Source organism: Taeniopygia guttata, chromosome 5, assembly GCF_048771995.1.
Source record: "Taeniopygia guttata chromosome 5, bTaeGut7.mat, whole genome shotgun sequence".
Lineage (NCBI taxonomy): Eukaryota > Metazoa > Chordata > Aves > Passeriformes > Estrildidae > Taeniopygia > Taeniopygia guttata.
In genome coordinates, this window is record NC_133030.1 from 22,083,867 (window position 1) to 22,104,895 (window position 21,029).

At 38.7% G+C, this 21,029-nt stretch overlaps 1 protein-coding gene across 4 annotated transcripts in view; it reads left to right on the forward strand.

Annotated features, from left to right (window-relative positions):
* Positions 1 to 21,029, forward strand: part of LDLRAD3 (low density lipoprotein receptor class A domain containing 3) — a 105,341-nt gene that overhangs the window by 78,358 nt on the left and 5,954 nt on the right. For 3 of the 4 annotated variants that reach the window (XM_030274104.4, XM_030274105.4, XM_072929871.1), the window contains exon 5: positions 20,267 to 20,612. In XM_030274104.4, coding sequence (XP_030129964.1) covers positions 20,267 to 20,612 — 346 coding nt within the window. Of the gene's footprint in view, positions 1 to 17,211; positions 17,315 to 20,266; positions 20,613 to 21,029 lie in introns of all 4 variants that reach the window. The other variant, XM_072929870.1, reaches the window with a different exon arrangement.

Genomic DNA, 21,029 nt, shown 5'->3' on the forward strand with positions numbered 1-21,029 from the left:
GTAAACCCCACATCACATAAAATACTGAGTGGGTTATGCAGTTCATTGATGTGAATTCTGTGTTCAGTGCTGCTCATTCAGCTGCTTCTGTTCAGTTTCTCTGCATAGCTAAGTGAAATAGTCCTCAGGTTACCCAAATTTAAAAGATATCATTAATTCTTTCACAAATAAATGTGGTAGAAATACAGTGTTTACCACATTAAATCATCAGTTCAAAGAATGACCAGTCAAGCTGAAAACCAGCAAATGGGGTCTATATGTTGTGTGAGGCAAAAGCACTGTTCCCTTAAAGAGTATGGAAGTAGTGAAAAGAATAGAGGCTGGAACAGTTATTAACATTTATAGTAGTCAATGCTCAATAAAACAGTTTTCTATTTTCCAAACAAGTATGATGCATATATTATATGCACAACTCTATGATACAGAGCTAAGCAAAAATTAGAGTGATGCAATAATCAGCTCTGAGGAGGAGATCGGATGCTGGTGGTGACAGTGGTTTTTCACTTACCTACTTGGGTGCTGAGGGAAGCCATCCTGAGTTCCTCTGGGTTGTGTGGTCTCAGAATTGCCCTTTTGCTTGAAAAAGAGTATATTATTACAAGTTTTGTACCAAGATAAATGTTTGGACTTGTATAAATTCGATTTAGGTTTTTTTCACATCTGTAGAGGTGCGAGGGAAGGGAAGGAGAAAAAACAGAGCAAGAAAAAATTAATTTATTTAAAACTTCATGAATACCACATTTTGAGTAATTTTCTTTCTAAGTAGATCTACAATGCATGTCATTATCCACCCATGTCCTTTTAATGCAATTAAAAGAAACACATACCTTGTGCTTTAAGGGGAAATGTGCTAAGAGGAAGGTTCTTGGTGTTACCCTTTTGCAGTTACTCCTCTCACAGGCCAGGTGAATTTTATAATAGTGTAGAGAAGACCTGGTTGACTATTTTCCTTGTCTTTGAAAATTAAATATTAATCATTTAAAGACAGAAACAGCTGTTGGCCATAAATGGAGCCCAGTGATGAAGGAAAATGAACCTGTGCACGTTTATGTGTATGAAGAGCTGTCCAACAATACATTGCTGCTGACACGGTAATTTAAACTCAGCCATACATTTATGTACACCTCATCTTCAATATTCAGCTGACAGCTCTTGGATCACTTGGGCTCAGCAGGAGGGGAGGAGGCTGTGTCCATACCATTGTCTAGGTAGATTTCTACCAAGGATACCTGTTCACATGTCCTAGCTGGAAGCTGTTGGCTAACCTGCAGTCCACAAGACTGGTTTCTCACTCAGATGAAGGCTGTCTAACTTCAGCAGCGCAGCACATTAAAAAATTTACATTTGCGTCAGTGCGAAAAATGAAATCTCTCTATTGTTTCAAGCCTCAGGAAGTGCTTGGAAGTACCATACTAGTACTGGGGCATGAAAATGTTTCCAAATACTGATCAAATTTGTTGTGAGTGCTTGACAGCCAGTCTTGAAGTTTTGTTGGTGTTATTGTTTTAAATTTTTCTTTTTTTTTTTTTAAGTAATGGCTTTGTAGATGTCACTGAGAGGAATTCTGCAAGACTAGATGCTGTGGGGGACTCAAAATTAAGATTTTCAAAATGTTAAGGACCTGATCTGAGTATAACATACACCATTTCAAATTAGTAGTAAGTCATCTGGTATTGTAGCAATTAATCTGGTGTAAATGAGATTAAAATCAATATTGGATTAGTGGCTAATGGGATGCCACTGATTGGTGTTTCAGGGACTGAGGAGAAATTCCTATGGCCTATTCTGCTGTGCAAACTTTTCTTCATTCTTTCCCCTGTTTTCTACTGTGCTTTTTCTCTATGCTTGAATTTGCAAGCTCTCATAATTTATAAGTACAATTGAAGAGCTCTCCTTAGGCGAGAGCATTTCAAAATTGCATTGTAATCTCTGCTAAGAAAGATAAACCTGAAATCAGAACAGATGGTGAAATTTTATATTTATTAAATAGATGTTACAAACTCAAATCTTTCTGCCTGATTTTGATGCAGTTGGCTTATATTACTGTTTTTGTTGAGCCCCAATTCTGTCTGATTTTCTCACACTCTTTATTGTTCCTTGCATTCAGGTTGCAGTGCAGCTGGCTGACAGATGAGGGGGAATTGCATTTGTTTTTCTTTGAACAAACTGTATTAATTATAATGCCTCCCACTGGGCTTGCAGTTTGCTTTAAGTAGCACATATCATTAGCTTTTAAAAACCAACAGGATCATAAATTTCGTATTATTTTATCTTAAATTGTGTATGATTTAAATGCACCGTATAACCATGAGGCAGAACAGCAAACTTGCACTCACAATTCTGGGTACTACAGAAAAATGTGTTTTTCTTCCTGAGGAGAAAGCATCTGTATTAATTAGAAGGGGTAGAAAGTAATTTTTTTTTTAGTCAGGTGTGCAGGTTAATTGTTAAGTGTTTGTCCAGAGCAATCAAAAGTGAACATTAATGCAGTCTAAACAGATGTTTTCTTTTTTCATATGCATGTACACATATTACTGGAGAACAGGTTCCTGCCATGCTTTCTTCCTGCCAAAAAGCTTTTGGTAATGAACAGCAGACTTCATCCATGAACATGTTGTGGCTTGAATAGTGGAGGTCTGTATCTTCTGTTTCTTGATTTTCAACCTAGTTCAAAATATTCTTTTAGACAGATGAAAACACTTGCTTGCATCTTTTTCTGATATTTTAATGATCAGGAGTTTGTCAGCATGGAGGGGTGAAAGGAAAGGAAAATTCCAGGATACTTGGTTTACTATAGGGTATCAAGAAAAATAGTTAAGAGCATGTACTATGTGTTTTATAAGGGTGTAATTAGTTACAGGAGAAAGTCAGAGCCTTGGACTATTTCCATACAATTCAGTCTGAGTTAGGTTTTATTTAAGTCACCCCTTGAAGTGTTAAAAATTCACGGTATAGGATGGATAGGAGCTTTCCTGTGCTGGAAAAGAAGGAATTTGCATGAAGTATTTAAGATGTTTATTACACGCCATGTATTGCCATGCAGATGTTTATGTTTTGTGGCATGCATTCACCATATAAGTAAATCGAACCAATGAACTTGGTCTGTAGGTTTCAGATGAAAGGAAATTTTCTTTATTTAAGAAAGTGTTTGCCTTGTATGATGTAATGCAGCAGATTTTTCACTCAGTCCCTTATTTAAAAGCAGTGCAGTATAAAGGATTGTTAAATAAGGATATACAGTTAATTGAGTGAAATGCTCTATATCCTGTTAGCAGTCAAACAAGCAACTAGTAAACAAATGAATAATTACATTAGGGTTTCAATAAAGAAACTATGCCAAAGATGTAGAAAGTTTGTTGCTAATCTATCTGCCGTACACTGATGGTAATGATGGAGACAGTGGCATGAGAAAGATGTGGTTTTGAAAGATCTGTGCCGCTGCATAGCAAGCAGTTAGTCCAAAGAGGGACCTGGATTAATACAGCTGAAGTGTTCTGTATCTGCTTCCGTTTGGGTGGAGCAAAGCAGTTTGGCTTTGGTTTCACACATGTATCTGACTGAGATGCTCTCAGCTGGAGTTCATTTATCAAAGACCTCCAAGGTGGAGGGCTCACATGCACAAACAGGATTCATTTCCACCATAAATGTAACATTTGCATTCACTTCCCCCAGAAATACCCAGGATAAGCTGATTTTCCCTTTCATCCTCTATCATAGTTAGTTAAGTATTTGTTGGAGAATGGAGCACCTTACTGCCCTCATCCTAAAATGTTTATGAGCATAACACCTTAAGAGAGAACCTTGAACTCTATAACTTCATGGTATATGGGTGGAAATACTCTTTTAATGAAATTTTACTGCTTTTTAGGAGAGAATTGGAGAGTCCTTGGGTGGGTAAGGGAGAGAAAGAGGAAGGATGATCCAAAAGAGGCATGGGAGGAGGCAGCCTTGTGTTCTGTTCTGCATAAGTACGGTTCATGTATTTATATGTTGCACTGTACAGAAAAGAAAAAGCAGTCCTTGCAGAAGAGATGAGACTTGGCATCTCCTATTTCCTGGATGAACTCTGTAATTGTTAGGCCACAACATAAAGGCTAGGTTCAGTAACTTGGGGGAGATGAAAGAATCACACAGCCCCAATTGCCTTTGTTATCAGATGCTAGTGAAGAAGGAGAATAGAAGAATACTGATTTTGTTGAATATCATAATGCTGCAGTTCTGTTACAGAATTAGCATGCAATGAAGAACATGCATAATATTTGTTCTGTACAATGAGTGTCAAGTTTGGAATGCTTGTGTAAGATGCAGCATTAAAAAGAGGGTGTGCAGCATAGAATGTCATTGTTTTCTCCTTGATCTCTACAGGTCCTATTACTTCAAAACTGGTTCAGTTATTTTCCTGGATATGATCTCTTGGTACTCATCCTTAGAGCATCATGGGTTTATTCCCAAGGGCAGAAAACTTTTCCTTTACTGAAATTTGGCAAGTCACTTTCCAAAGAATGCAATTTTTCTGAGTCTGAAAACCTGATTTATTGCTTAATCCCCACAGAGGATATAGCAAGTGTCATATGTTATACATTCTATAGTGTTTTTGTCTAGACAGAGTATTAGAGTAGGGTTGAAGAGATACTCAGGAACATCTGCAATTTTTAAATGCAAGAGGACTGTATTACTAAGTACCTTCTCAGCTGCCAGTTGCTTTTCACTGCATACTTAGGTTTTTTAATAAATACAAACATCTGTAGTTGTGTCCTACTAAACAGCTTTGCCCTGTTTTCAGCTACTCAGCTCTATCACTAAGCAGGTAATTGGTTTCATTGCTTGGGTTTTGCCCAGAACAAGAATCACTGTTGAGATTCTTGGTCAAAAATCTTAGTGCAGAAAAAGGATGAAGACATACACAAATTTTCCTTCATAGAGGTCTGGAAATCAGTGTGTGGGTTTCAGATTGCTGACAGCTATCCCAGAAGTCCCTGTAGGACATAACTCAGGAGAAAACAGAACTTCTTGCCATCATTGTGGCGGGTGTGTTCTTGGTCTCTTCCAAGCCCCTGGTGTGAGCAGGAGGAGACTCTGCTCAAGGTGACAATCCTCACACTCATGTCTGATGGGAAATGCTTTGAACTGATACCATGTAGTGAAAGACTCCTCTTTTCTTTCCCCTTTCCTGCACCACCCTTTGTCCCCTTGAGAGCTCTGACCATTTCACTTGAAGGGACCTGACCCTGACTCCTGTACCGAGGTGGCTGAGTGAAGTGGTCACAGTGATGAGTTAGAGGAGAAAAGTATCAATCAAACATGTAGGTGTTTGGGGACTTCTGCATCAGGTCCACTCTTACTGAGCTGATAAAGTTAATGTTGAATAGACCATTTTCCTAAAATGGGTTGATTTATTTCCATCAAATATTCAGTTGCTATAGACCTCAGGTATGTTTGGATTAAACTTGTAAAACCAGTACTTCTTTGTGAGCATTGTATTACTGAGAAAGATATTTAAACTGTGCCATAAGGGACAAATTCGTGTCCAGCATCCTGCCAGACTGAGGATTTTCCATTATACTGAGGTCATCCTGCTAACCTTCACTGGCTTCAAGGGAAAATAAGCTCATTTTAAACCACAGCAATAATTAAATCTGCATGCCTACTTGACTGATTTAATGTTTAATTAAAGCAGAAATATTGTGGTGGGGTAGTTGAAATAAATGACTGTCAACATTTGTAATGCTGACAGAATCTTTTTTTTTCTTGTTCTTTTTAGGTTTTAAAAATGCTTCTTAGTGTAGCATGTAGGTATGCACTGAGAAATCCTTAATATCTGAACTAGCATGAAATTTTTGCAGTGTGTTTTCTGAGGTTCAAATAAGAGCATAGAAGACATTCATCAGATAAAGGTGCAGAGTACAAAAAAAACATTAATTCCACACCAAATCATTAGATTTATTTTTGTGTATACATCTGTGTAACACTTGGTAGCCATTAGCACAGTGGAAGTTTCTTTGGTTAGGAAAATATGAGACTGGTTTACAAGGAGCTTTGCAATTTTATGTAGGTAGAAGTATTTAATTATAGTCAGTCTGTGAAAATGCACAAGTGAATTTGTGTTTGGTTCACTTTTAAACTGGACATAGGAAACAAGCAGGGATTTTTCCTCATTGAATTGCAAATAATCTATAAAACAGAAATCATTGGTTTCTGACGGTACCAATCTAGTTTGTTCAGAAACTCCTTGCTAATAAAACACATGTGGCTCACAGGTTCACAGCTACTCACAGGCAGCTCTTATTCTATTGAGACAGAACAAATGCTGCATTCATTTGCTTTAGTGGTAAGGGATCACTTGTCACAGGTCTTTATGACATTGCTGAAAGAGCTTTCTTGGCATTCTTGGGCTCTTGACTTTCAATGCTTTTTCTTATTAATTACCTTTTTAATTACTCACCAACTGCCCTGATTTTTGTTGCAACAAGATACTGAACTAATCTACAGAAACTTAAAAAAGATTGTAAGAGAAAAATTACCCATTGAGTCATTGACTTATGGAGACTTACAGTGAAGGAGTAAGGAACAAGTGTTCTCCTAGCAAAGTTCTCTTGTGCTTTTGAAAATCTTCTGATTAGAAATATGCAAGATTTCTTGACAGATGGAAAAAAATAAACACAGCAAGATTGAAGCTTTGAAGTTAAGATTGAAAAGGTGTTTTAAATACACTTTGTTTTGTTTAAAACAATAATGAATTATTTTAATGGGCAAAACCCACTAATATTGCCACTGTTGTAAGATCCTAAGGACATAGATTTAAATGAAAATAATAGTGAAATAATAAAAATAGTAGATTGAGTTACATGAGGCTATATGGTGTGGGCTTCTGAAATGTCCTCTGGTTTGCTGAGATGTGTCACTGGTCCTCTTTGATTTGGAAATTGCTGGGATTGCCATCCATGGGTTCTGCATCTTCTGTCCGTGGTCACAGCATGGCATTTAGATACTTCTTTATTTGATAGGAAGATTTTGTATTGTACAATGTCCTTCATTAAAGGCACCCCCAAATCAATAAATCACACTTGATTACAGAGACTGCCCTAGAAAATGAGGACACTGTGTGCTTCCTGGGCTAAGTCAAAATTTTTCAGGCAATTATTTTTCTAGACCAAGTCAAATTTTGGCTCTTCCCTTCATCCCCTACCTCTTAAAGGAGGAAATATTTGTTACTTTTTCAAAATCAGTTGTAGAACTGGACATCCAAAATCATTAGTCACCCTTGAAATATTAGGCACAATGCTTAAACCACAGTCACATAAAATTCCAGGTTTGAGCTTGATCTAAGCTGACTGTGGCTGATAGCAGTCTCTGTCTCAAGAGATGACATGCTAATGCACTGCATGAGAGGCCAAGTGGCACTGGGCAGGCTGAATATTCTCTGGAAAGTGTAGCACTACCAAGCATATGGTACATATGCATTAGAGCAACTGTCTCTTATTTTAAATGATAACATTTACACTACTCCCCTATGCTGTATTACTAAAAGCCATTAAAATAACATTTTGGCTATGGCACCATCTGAGGTAAAAGCACCATGCTTTCAAGAATGACTGGTTTGAAAAATTTTAATTTTCAATTAAGCTTGAAAGGACAAAGTGCAATATTAACTAACTTGCAATTAATTTCAGTAGTAATTATGTAAAAAATTCCAGGCATATAGAAGATGAGAAGCATGGCATAATTAGTTGTGGAGGTTTTTACTGCTGTAATTACAGTGATAAATATGTATGAGGCTGTTTGGGGAAGGGAAGCACAGCAAGCAATTGTATTTAATTAAACTTTTAGCTGGCTTAGTTATGGAGCCTGCTCTTTGTTTTAATCCCTTCAAAAATGCAGTGACACTCCCAATGCAGGGTAGTTACACCCCAGAGTGTGAAAACTGCATTTTAGGATTTCTTTTTCCTAGGCAGAGATATCCCAGGTCATCTGTCACTTTATGAATCACAGGTAACCACTACGTTCCAATTTTACAGCTCTTGAAACTTTTGTGAAAAGCCCGATGTTATAATGTTGTTTGTGTATTTAACATGTTCAAAGAGAAGGATGTAGAATTGCACAGGTGAGCATGATGCAGAGGAACCATCAAGCACAAGGTAAGAGTGAGTGCTAAACAGAGTGATGTGAGGATCAGTCAGGCCTTCAGCATCCAGAGGTCTTTGTTTAGAGGGTGCTTATCTACAGGAACAAAATTAGCTGAAAAATTGAAGCTATTCGTAAAGGGAGCAAGGAGTCATGCAGACCAGTGTGTGTCTGTGGTTTGTCTTGCATTTTTATTCAGTATTTTTTAGGTACTTGGTATGTTCCACTTAGACTAGAATCCAGTGTGATTTGGTTGGGTTTTTTAAATTTTCTTTGCTAATTTGTGTTTAGACAAGTTTTTAAGCTGAGATATAAGCATATTAAATCAGCCTCCATCTTTAACATGTGAACACTGTATGCAGACAGCTTGTTAAAATACCACAGAGTGCTGGGGAGGACAGGACTGGGTTGCTCAAGGATAATTAAGTGCACCTTAAGAGTAAAGCAATAAAGCTGCCTCCTCTTTGATAGTAAAGAAAAAGTAAATAATTCATTGAAGTCTCTGTGTGTTTGGAGAGCAGGGTATGGCTGATGGAAGCTGAGCACTCACAATTTCTGATCCTGGCTGACAATCTTTAGCTCGGCAACTTGAAGTGAATAGTTTTATTAATTTAAGTCTTGCTTTTTAGGTAAGGAATAGGTTTACCTATCTTGTTGGATTACTGTAACATTTATGTGATTTGTCTTTAAATACTTAAAGGAATAGTACTAAAAAAATACTATAGTTGGCCATTTGCATCTGTACTATAAAGGAGTAGTAGTAAATAGTTTAGTTTCTCCCTTTTTCAAATTAGATAAACTCTTAACCTTTAAGAATGATTTTTAAAATTGCAGCAGATGCTTGTGTGTGTAAATGGAAACATGTCTCAGCTATTACAAATTATGCTCCCTAGAAGCTTTTATCCAGCCCACACAGTCCCCCAGCGTTTGTTTAAATTTAGTCATGAAGCATAATTTTACCTATTTTCTCTTCTTTCTGAGAAGTTTCATTACATTTTTTCATCTTTTCCCTTTTGCTCTCCTTCACCTTTAGTTCTAATCTGTCCAATTATCTAAGAATTAGTCACTGAGCTTATTTTTTATAACCAGTGGCTATTATAAATACTTCAGTCATATCTCCTCTTAATAATATTTTCTCAATACTAAATAAAGCATGCTTTTTTTCTCTCTTGATATTTAAGCTCTGTTTCCCCCATTCATCATCTTTGTTTCTCATGCTGCACTCTCCATCAACCTAATTCTGTCTTCAAGTAAGCTGGCCAAAATAGGCTGCCAGTGTTCAAACATGGTTTCATTGGGGTTTTGCAGAATCATGCCATAATACAGTTAATATCCTTTCCTTGTGATAAGCCAGTTTCATATTAACCTTCTTTACCACTGCTATGCATTAGCTGAAGTTTCTGTCAATAAAGGCTCGTTCTCATGTGACACATTAGCTAATTCAGTGCCTTTTAAACTATGCTAAGCTGTACTAATCATTATTATTTGCCTCCAGTCTTTTCACGCAGAACGAGAACTATAAGTATGCCACCAAAAATCTCTTTATTTGCCCTTGCATACAGTAATTATCTTGACAAAGTGATTAATAATTATGATTCTTGCCTCAATACAAATTTTAAAATACATTTTTCTTTCTTGCATTGTACACATGCTTTTCATATCAAGAATTGCACAATTCAGTATGACTAGTTTAGTCAGTCAGCCAGGGTCAAAGGGAAAATAAATGTTTCCACAATCTCTCTGGAAACAAAAAGCAAGACTACATCTTCAGCAAGAATAAAATCTGGCACTCTCACGTTCATTAGGCTGCATCTGTCAGTGCTGAATAAACAGCCTTTCATCAAGTGCAGCAATTTTCTGTTCTGTAATTAAAGATTTTTTTTTTTTGCCTAATTTATTTATATGAAAACTTGCTGAAGTGAGACCAAAATTTTTATAATGCATATTTCAAAAAAAATATTCTGGATAAAGTCCCAGGTACTATAATATCTTGATTAAGTGTCTGAAATGTTATGCTAAGTCCATCCATGGGGTAAAGGTATCCAAGTGTCTCTGCACTCTAAAGGAGATGAGCTCCTTCTTCCTTTCTGAATGCATGCTTAGCTTCTAAGGCTTATAGAATTTATTGATTTGTCAATGAAGTATGAACTCCTACTGAACTTGGGAGAATAATGGGATCATGTAACAAGTGATATAAAATCCTTTACAGGAGGGCCTTCATCCTCATTGTTAGGAGGTGTTTTTTGTCTTTTTTTCTGTTTATCTGAAGACAGGTTTGGTGAAACAAACACAGGTTTGTCAGCTCACTAGGAGAAATAACCCAAATTTATGTTTTATAGGGTGTTTTGGGTTATTTGATTGGCAGGGTGAGAGTGTTGTTATTTCTGACTGCAAGTCATTGTATACATTCAGAGGTCTCAGGGTATTCCCAAAGCACAGCCAGACCATTGCTAGTTCGAGGGAGTCTGTTCCTGTGCTGCATTCTCCTTGCCACTTCTCCAAGTTGCACCTCACACCAGAGCTACACATGTAGGTAATAAGTTACTGTGGTGCTTTGCCTTTGGAGGCAAGTGGTTGAAATTCAACCAAGATTGCCATACTTAAAATTTATAAGATTTTTTTGTATAAGTCAGGAAAACCTTGTGAAACTCTCCTGAGGACATACAGGAATGGTAGTCCCTATGGTAAAGCCATCAGAGTGGTCTGTGTAAGTGGAAATCTATAGGCATGGAGGCACATGGTGCTACTACTGTTTATTCACTGGCAGAGGTGACAGCTCTAATCAATTAGATCTGTGAAATAAAGCTGTGATTTCTCACATTAGTCATTTGGGACACTTCCCTGCAGTGTTTGAAAGCCCTGCACATTCATTGTTAGAGCACCCATGGTTTTGATTCTCATTAATTTCAAACTTCTGTATTTAAAAATATTTAAAGCTTCTCTGCAATATTTTCTTCAGCCTAAACAATCTCTTATTGGTAGTTTGTGTCTGTGTGGGCATCTGATACTTCATGTTTTTCTCTCCATCAAACTCTGATTCACCTTTTTTTTTTTTTTTTTCTTTTTTTCTTTTTTTCTTTTATTTAAAGTGTGATGTCCTGAGCTGTATATATACTTGAGCACACACCTTGCTAGAGCTGGATTCTATTGGTGGTATATTTTTCACTGCCAGTGAACATGCTGTTCCCTGCTGACACCTGACTACATGTGATCCTGACCATTTCTGCTATTTTTAAATAATTTAAAATTTTGATCTCATCTAGCAGGGTTGTTGTTGCCTAACAGCAAGCTGAATAAGCATTCTCTGTCATTCAGGTAATTACTGAATAGTTTCAGGTTCAGAGCAGAGGCTTTTGGACCCCCCTGAAAAGCTTTCAGTTTTCTAATGAGCCACAGCAGCCACAGTCTTTGAGTGTTTCCCTCCCACTCCTTACTTTCAGTGTCATCTTTTCTGATCAAGTGAGATTTTTATCAGAGGGTGAAAAGCACATGTTTATCTTCTTCCTGGTGTTAATGCCTTCCAGATGCTTGTTAGTGTCCTATTTGTGTACACTACCTTTCAAATGCAGCTTTTTTGTTTTTCTTCTCTCTGCCTCATTTGCTTCTCTGTTCTTTCTTCCTCCCTCTCTCTTTCTCTGGCATTTGACAGTCTGAGTCTTGTGATCAGAAAGGCCAAAAAGGGCTGTGCAATAGCTGCTTTCACAGCCGATTGCTGTCTTCTCTGCTTTTGTATTTTGGTCCTTTGTTTTTCTGTTTTATGTATGTACATATAATATTTAAGGAAATATTTAGAATTTGATTTGCAGCCAAGTACAGTGTTTGTTAAGACCTTCCTGAAGATGGAACCTGAACACAGTGAAGCTACTGAGGCCACTGTTTGGCAAGAGTTTCTTGAGTTTAAAAAGCTTGTGGCTGAAAGGAAACATTAGCTTGTATGTCAAACAAATGAAATGCAAAGTCAGGATAATTTTAACAGGGAAAACATCTCATAATGTAACTTTACACAGGTGTATTGTTTGTTGGAACCAAGCACCGAGCTTATCTTGGTTTGCACTGAGTGTCTGCCCACATTGCTCAGTTGTTGTAGTCTTGCTTTCCTCTCCAGACTCCTCTAGATTCCTAGAGCCAGAGGGTGTCCTGCAGGCTCTTGCTGGAGTGGATTTGCTGCTGGTTTCTTCTGTGGCATCCTGGAGGCAGTCACTGAAGGGGCCTTGAGTAGGTATGAATGAATGGGTGATGGAAAGGGATTAGGTGACCTGGAAGGTATTGTCTGTGGATTTGTTTCTTTTTTTACGCAGGATCACAACCTGCTCATGGTTTCTAGATTGTTAGTAGGTTCTTGAACAAGTGAAACTATTTGTACTGTGTATCTGGCAACATATCTTCTTCACAATTCTGGAAAATAAGTAGAATTGACAATATTAATATGTAAAGCAGGACATGGATGTTGTACTAACACTTTTTCAAAAATCAGAGACGTTAAAATACAGTTCTTGAGTGATTAGACTGAATTTATAAACTGATTATAAACTTACTCTGCAATAGATTTAAATCACATTTAAGTAGTATTTCTTGCCATGTATACCTGACTGCAGGCTCCATAAATCCTGAACTGCATTTCTTCAAGCCTTATTATCCTTCTTACGCTCCAGCTGTTCATAGCACTAATCAGCACCCAGGAAAAAGTTAATGTGCACATTCTAGCTGAGCACTGTGTCTCTTCTTGCCAGCCTCCAGAATAAGCACTATAAAAATGCAATTCAGCTGTCCTGCACAGCGTCCCACATTCAGCTTTTTCCAGACATTCTCTTGAAATAACATGCTTTTTTTTCAGGCATGTAGATCACTCAAGATAAATTGGTAACAGTTTTGCAATGGGTGTAATTTCTTTTCAGAGTTGATAGATGATAAAAATGCAAGCATTTCATCCACAAATTTTCATTTTAATTAGTTTACTTTTTGTTTTTATTTGTTGGGTTTTTCTGTCTCCTAGATATTAACATGATTCCAAGGATGTTAGTGGAGTATGTCATGGCAACTTGGATTCTAAACACTTGGGGAATAGGAAAAGCAAAGCCACCCGTGGCCTTTGCTAAGCCTGTTTTCTGTCATACTTTTGACTTGGAATTGTACTGATGACCTTCCAAAATTAATCAAGGTAGGGCATGCCTTTGCACTGGCAGGGTGCTGATACAATGTCCAGGCTCTTACCTAGCTCAGAGCTCCAATTAACTTTGGCAGAAGACAGGACTGTGCATTTGCACATCCATTTGCCAGTGATGCCAAGGTTATTTGGTAGAAAATAATATGCTTTACAGAAGTGAAGATGAAGCTGATGTTACAGATAGGCTTGGAAGGGACCTCTTGAATGTCTCCAGAGAGGGAGATGTCATGATTTCCTTGGACAGCCTGTTCCAGTGCTCTGCCGCCCTCAATGTAAAGGAATTCTTTCTCATGATGAGGTGGAACTTACTGTATTTTAGTGTATGTCCATTATTACTTAATGTTGGAGAATGAGTATGCTTGGGTCTTGCTGGCTGAATTTCACAGTTCTGTTAACTTCTTCATTAAAACATGATACTGTTTTAAATTTGAAGACTATCCTGTACTACTTATGTACTAATTGTATACAAGAGATTATACAGCAACCAAAGACCTCAAACCTGGACATTTATGCAGTTGGGGAATACTGTGTGAGACTGGAATATCTCTTGGGAGATTGGAGGGAGGAGCAGGCTATGCTTTAGGATCAGTGGCTATTATCTCCAATTTAGGCACCTTTCGTGTAATGGCACTAGAGCCTGGGTGGTGTGTAGTTGACGTGTGTCTCAGCAAGAGTACCAGAGCATGTTTATGCTATGAAGATAATACTGTTCTTCTTTCTTTGAAGCAGATTATTGATTTATTTTATAAACTTGGTCTACCAAAGAGCCTTCTGGTGGGTGCAGTTAGAGATTTTCCTTCTGCAGAGCAGGTTTAATTTAGGGCTTGGGAGGGGCCAATAGTAGCACAAGACCCTAAAGCTTTCAGTGCCCCAGACTCTTCCTGTCATAAAATGTTACAAGAACTGCATAGTAACTAATTTTGTGGTAGCCTTCTTGTTAGTGACCCTACATTGACAAACTAGATAGAGGTGACTAACAGGACAAAGTTCTTCCTTTTTATGTTTTAACCCTGGTTTGTGCCTGTTTTTTGTAGTGGCTATGATTTAATCAAAGCACACCACTGTCCTATCATGTGCTGGAGTAATCCTAAATAACTTTTGAGTAATGCTTTAATTTCCTCCTTGGTCTCCCTCCAGCTGCCAAGTCTGGACCTTTTGTTTCTGTGCTTTATGGCAGGTTTTGGCTTTGCAGGTTTTTACATTGCTGCCAAGTTAATTTTAGAACTTTGGTTGCTATGACTACTGCTAAGTATTTCTTAGTTCTCCACTTATTTGCTCAGTTTGCTGATTTTCTTTTCTTTGTGTGTGTGTGTGTGTGTGTGTGTGTGTGAAGTGCATGGAGTAATTATCCTGCCCTGCAGAAGATAAAAAAGGATGGCATGTGAGAGGTGAGGCTCTTGATCTTCAGGCTGACTCAGCTGCTCATTTAGAGCAGCTGCAAAGACTTGAAAGCACAGCTCTTGTAGAGCGTGGTCAGGATGAGGATTTAAGTCTGGGAAGGAAGGCATTGGTAATGCACCCATTCTGGTGCACTGAATGAGACATGCTGGCGCTACTTCTAATTCTGCTGACTGGTACTGTACTTAGGTTTATCTGTGTCTTGCTAGCTACTTTTATAACTGTATATAGTTCCAAGTCTTACACTAAGTTTTACATTCTTGGGAGCAATAACCATTGTTTTGCTCAGAGCGTCTAAAGTGCATTATACAGAGAAATTCTGTTTCATTGCGCAGAGCTCAAGTTGTTACAGTAATACCAATGGTGATGTAAAAAAATATATATATTATCTATGTACAGCTAACAAGTTCTTCATATCAAGAGATTCTACTGTGTTTGTGTGGTCAAGGTCATGACTGTCTTTCCAGTCATCTGAAAGAATAGGTAAAGACAGGGCATTCAGTGGTATTTAAGGCTTCTAATTGATATTTGAAACACTTGGACTTTTCAGGGAAATGTAGTTCTTGTCAGTATGAAAGAACTTTGGAGAATGTCCTGAGAATGTGGGAACATCATTATCTAGTTTTCAGGTGGGGCTAGCTGGGCAAGGAGCCAGGCAGAGGTGGCAAAAATTACCTGATGGGTAATTTTAAGAGCTGGGAATAGATACACCCTTTGCTCCAGCTTCTTAGATCAAGACTGTTCTGTTTGCTGTGGTTCTGTCTGTGGGCATTAGGGACATTTGTGATTAGCAGGGAGTTAAACACAGGATAACCTTGGTACCAGCTGAAGCCACAACATCTGTGCAGATGCTCATTGTCTGTCTATGTCTGTGAAGCCATCACTGTTATAGACATACCTGGAAGGAGTTTCATCTTGGTGCCTTCCCAGAAATCTTCCCCATTTACCAAGTACCTGTTAAGCAAAAATGTAATGTAATCATATTGTATTCCTCTGGCCAATTCCCATAGATATAGCCTGCTTAGTATGTGTAACACTTCCATTAGTGAATCTCTCTTCTGTGCCTGAAACAGAGAAAGCCATAGCAAGTCAAAAACACGCTTTGAATGCAGTTGAAAACAAATCCTTGTCTCTGGTGTCTATGGGAACTGTGAAGCTGTTCAGGAGGGGAACAGTGGTAACCTAGCAGGAGGCTTCATGAGGTCAAGGTGCTGTGTTGTCTGAGAGAGATCTTGTTTGTAACACTGAGAAGGGCAATAGGGAAAAAAGATAAGTCAATTAGAAAAACATCACGAGAATAAAGAACGTTCTAAATGTTCAGTGCACAAAATCTATGAAAGACTTGTTTTAGTGGCACATAAAATCATCAAGGATGAAAAATTTAATAAGGGTTTTGGGAGACTTAGCTGGATGCCCTAAGAACTCCAAACACAGAAAGTAAATAATGTGCAAAGGCTCTGCCTGTCTGCATTTGATTTTTGTCGTCTTTAACCTTCCAAGCTGCAGCTCTGCACTTTAACCAGTTGGAATTTAAATGTGTTGTTACAGTAGCATCTTTGTTGGCGATGGACCATGACTCGTGCTCATTAAGGCTACAGATGTCTGCTCAGATTATGTATTTCGAAAGCTTTTTCTCCAATGAACTGTGAAAAGCCAGGCTTCAGCAGAGGATTGTGAAAGATAAAATAATAGCCTCTCATCCCTATGTCTGGCAGACTTAATGCAGTTACTCTCAGATCTTTTTTAAACTTTGAGACAGCAAATTTGTTCACAGTCAATAAAATAGACCTCTAAGCACAACCTGCTATGTTTCCTTTATCAGTGTTTTCTTAAATATTCACAATGCTTTTTACACTCCAAAAATCTCTAATCTGTGAATTCTGCATTTCCCAGATACTATGGTTTAATAGGAATAAGTGGCATTGATAAGCTGTTTATATGTGTCATGATAGAAAATAGCTCTTCTTAAGGGGAAAAAAAAGGCATTAAATAGTAAATACTCCATGAATTTAAATGAAATTTGTTTGCCCTCTCACTCTTTTTCATGCGTTTGCACTTAGTAGCAGAGCAGACAGAACGTTTTAAGCCTACCTGGATAATGCCTGCTTCTCCGGGGAGATGATAACTGAATTACCAAGAAATTCAGTTAAATGACTTCTGTGATGTGTAAACATTTGCTGAAAGTTATTAGAGCAGAGCTAAAGAGTCATGGATTTTGTTTCCTTAAGTAGTCGTGCATGTCCAAGAGACAGTTTTCAGGTGTTCTCTGTATCTCACTTCCTCCCTTTTGCATCGAGTGCAAAATGGATAGAGGTTCATCAGGCAGTCTCAGCTCAGTACGCCTCATTCCCTTCCAAACCTCTGAATATACACCAGGCTCTAAAAAAAAACCAGAACGTTATCAAGGAGTTCTAAAAAGTTGCTTATTTCAACATGATCAGCTATATAGGAAGACAAAGCAAAAACTTGATTTAAAAGTCTCCTATATGCAAAACTGTCTCATAGTTCTCTACTATGTTTTGTTTTAGCTGTGCCATAGAGCAATTTTCTTGTCAAAGAGTTATTTTGGAAGACCATTAAGGGCAGTTCACCTCTTTAGGACTGCGAGCCACGCAGTGTTGAGAGGCTCAGGTAATGTTACTTCCATCTTTTTTTCAGGCTTGGATTTATTTGCATTGCTAGAAAGAGAGATTAGGTAAAGGCATTGATCTTTTGTGGAATAAATTGTATCACAGCCGAAGTGAAATGCCACTGGACTTCACTTGTGAGTGTGGATTGCTAAGAGAACTTCAGATTATGCCTTCTTGGCCCAGAAAACCACCAATAAAGTAAGAATAATGTTGTTATTGTGATGAAAGAAGACTTAAATTCAATGGTAGCTGACGCTTCCTAGTTAGAACTCCATCTCAAGTCTTTTCCTGGACAGATATAAAGACTATTCGTGTTTAGGGAGATGGATTCTTTGCATGGGGAGGGTGCCTCCTCTTCACAGGATGTGTCTGTACTCCTCTGTGCTGCTTCATGTTAGAGACACGTGGGCTAGAATTAGCTGAACTGACAGAGATGCTAATTACAGTTTTAAATGCAGTATTGCTGTGTTGGCTGGTTCAAAGGTTGTGCCAGACAAGACTGTTCAAAACAACACCCTAATTGCTCTGCTTTAGAGACCTCTACACAGTTCCCTAGGCATGCCCTTAGATTGCTCTGGGTTGCAGAAAGACCACAAACTAAATGGGAATATGAGAAACAGATATAAACACCCGAAAAGGAATAGAGTTACTGGTAAATAAATGATGCCACAGTAATCCCAAATCTCCAAAACAGGGTGTTAACTGCAAAGTTATCCCAAATCTCTGCAAAGTATGTCTATGGTTATCGTATGAAAAGGATTGTAAAACCAGATAAGAGATGTTTTGTTTCACACTGTTCTCAAGCTGATCATCAGATCCCATCTGAATTTTGACAAAGGAGTTTTTCTTCATCAATCTAGTTAACTTGTTTGGATTTATAGAACTGGTTCTTGTAGGACCTAGATGTTTTCCTAAACAGGTGGATAACTTTAAAAGTTTGGGGGAAAAGTTGATGGATAATTCACTTCTCATTTTTCTCCCCTTTTAGTAAGATGGGGATTATACAGAGAAGAGACTGTGCTGCTGCGGAATGACCCTATGGTAAATAATTAGGTCTCATCTGGTCTGCAGAGGCATCCTGTTTTCAGCCTTATGCCAATGCACTGTAACCAGTGAGCCAAGTTGAATGAGAGTCTTGTGGTATTTTACTAGGATGTCATAACAGATTTACCTTCCTTGCACTTGCTGCAGGTAGTAGTGCTCATCCACGGGTCAGTCCTTGCAAATGAACTTCTTGATGCTTGCATAAAAATGATCTGCTTGTCATTATATTCCCTGCACTGGCCCTTGTCTGTGATGCGTGACATGAATTCATTTCTCAGCTGTTGAATTTAGGGAGTGTATTAAAGGAGCCAGAGTAATATGTGATGAGCTGTAATTAAAATTACTAATGCATGTCAGTTCCTTTCCTTCCTTCTGTTCTCATTTACATTCCTCCTGCAGACTTGGTTTACTTTGCTGAGTGAGCCATAGACCAATTGTTGACTGGAAACAGTGATTTCTGCTTTCTCTAGCACAGTTGCACAGGGAGATAAAGTTAGCAAAGATCCTTCCTGAGGTGTTACACTAAATATCAGGAAAAGTCTGGCTTGCAGCTTCCCTGCAAAACTCTGGACTGTGGTTTTAGTGGCATCATCAGTGAAGCAGCTCTGAGTGGTAGTTTTCATAGTTGGTAGCAGGACCAATAATCACAGAATGGCTTGGGTTGAAATGAACCATAAAGACAGTCTCATTCCAACCTCCCTGCTTTGGAGCAGGTTTCTCGAAGCCCCATCCAGCTTGGCCTTGAACATTTCCAGGGATGGGGCATCCACACCTTCTCTGAGCAACCTGTTCCAGTGCCTCACTACTCTCATAATGAAGAAATTATGTTTTATTTGTTCTGTTACAGTCTTTTTTTTCCCCCATCTCATATCTTCTTATGAAAGTATCTATGTTTTAAAATGAAGGTGTTTAAAGGATTAGCCATTTTATGTTGTATTATCTTACTGACAAATGCAGAAGCTATTTTTAGTGATGCTGGAAATTGTGGCTTGGTGTTTAAACATGTAAGTGAACTACCAAAATCAAATATTGAGAGAGATACCTAAAGCATCTTGGATGGAAGCAATGGGTGCTTGAGTAAAGGTCTTCCATTATGCTGAGCACAGTCAGTGTATATTTCATTATCTGTTGTTAGAGAAATATGTTAGTGGCTCTATTGTAATTCTGAATGACTGAAAAGATGTTTTGCTTGATAAGTTAAAAAAAAGAAAATCATATGCCAGGACTTACTGTGCCAACCCTCTGCAGTAGGAAATTACAAATTTGGATGGATCATGCTCTTGTAATTGTGTGGATTTGAGGTTCTGTTTGTTTGGTTTGGTTTTTACTGAGCCTCATATTTTTCTTGAGGTGGATGAATGTCAGAATAGCTTGTTTGAGGCTGTAAGGAATTACAGGCTGCACAGAAAGATATTGCTCGATGTCTGCAAGACCTTGTGGACATGAGGCTTAAATGGTGTCAGGGAAATGTAAAGTTAAAAAAAAAAAAAAGTGTTGCGCCTTGTACATCTCTGATTCTAGTGAGCTTTGCCAGATGCAGCTGAGATATTGCTGTTTTGGCTTGGAGCTGGGTATCTCACCTCTGGAAACAAAAGCTGTGACTGTTAGGTAAGGGTGGGGGAGATACTCCCATGATAATGCTCATGCTGCTACAGAGTGTATTTTCCTCTTTCTCAGCTTGTCTCTCTCTGTAGTTTACTTGCTGGCACTACTGTGAGTGGGGATGGACTGAGGGATACTCTGCCAATCTCCAGTTTGCATGCATGTGCTTTTAATAAGCTCATTTTTCAGAATCTGAAGGGAAAACTTTCTTTTGTCACACAGTGTGTTAGCAGAAAACACAGGATAGGCCAAAAGCAGTTTTATATTGCAACCAATCTCAGGCTTCCTTTTTCCTTTTGTCTTGCAGAGGCGGGGAGTGGCCAAGATTACGTGACCTCCGAAAATCAGCTGCTTTACTACCCCAGTATTACCTATGCCATCATTGGCAGCTCTGTCATTTTCGTCCTCGTGGTGGCCTTCCTCGCCTTGGTGCTGCACCACCAGCGCAAGCGCAACAATCTGATGACGCTGCCGGTGCATCGCCTGCAGCATCCCGTGCTGCTGTCCCGCCTGGTGGTCCTTGACCACCCGCACCACTGCAGCGTCACCTACAACGTCAACAACGGCATCCAGTACATGGCCAGCCAGCCCTACCACCGGCCAGTGGAGCTGGACTCCCCGCCGTCCTATTCAGAGGCCGTGCTCGACCAAAGGTATGTGCAGGAGCTGATTCTGGGCTCACCAAAGCATCCCTCTGCTGGTCGCAGCTCTGGTGGTCTGTGCTGCTGCTCCCCACTTTCTGCTGCTTTGACAGAAGTCCAGTGCTGCGCTTCTGTTGCCTGCACAGGATCAAATTTCAGTAAATCTGAGCTCATTTTGTGTATGAAAAATTCATGGTTCTCAGGTCTGTTTACTGCTACTGGCATTAAAAGAGATTTGAGGCAAACTCAAATCTCTTAGCACAGATTTTAAGAATGGCAAGAGAATGTATCACTTGTCTAGTAGTGATAACCTGTGCTAGTCTGGAATCAAAATGTGAAAACTGAATTTGGAGTTTCACCAAACAAACCCAAGTAAGTTGTAGGTCATAGTACTGAAAACATACAGCCCTGTTCATTTATGATAAGTAT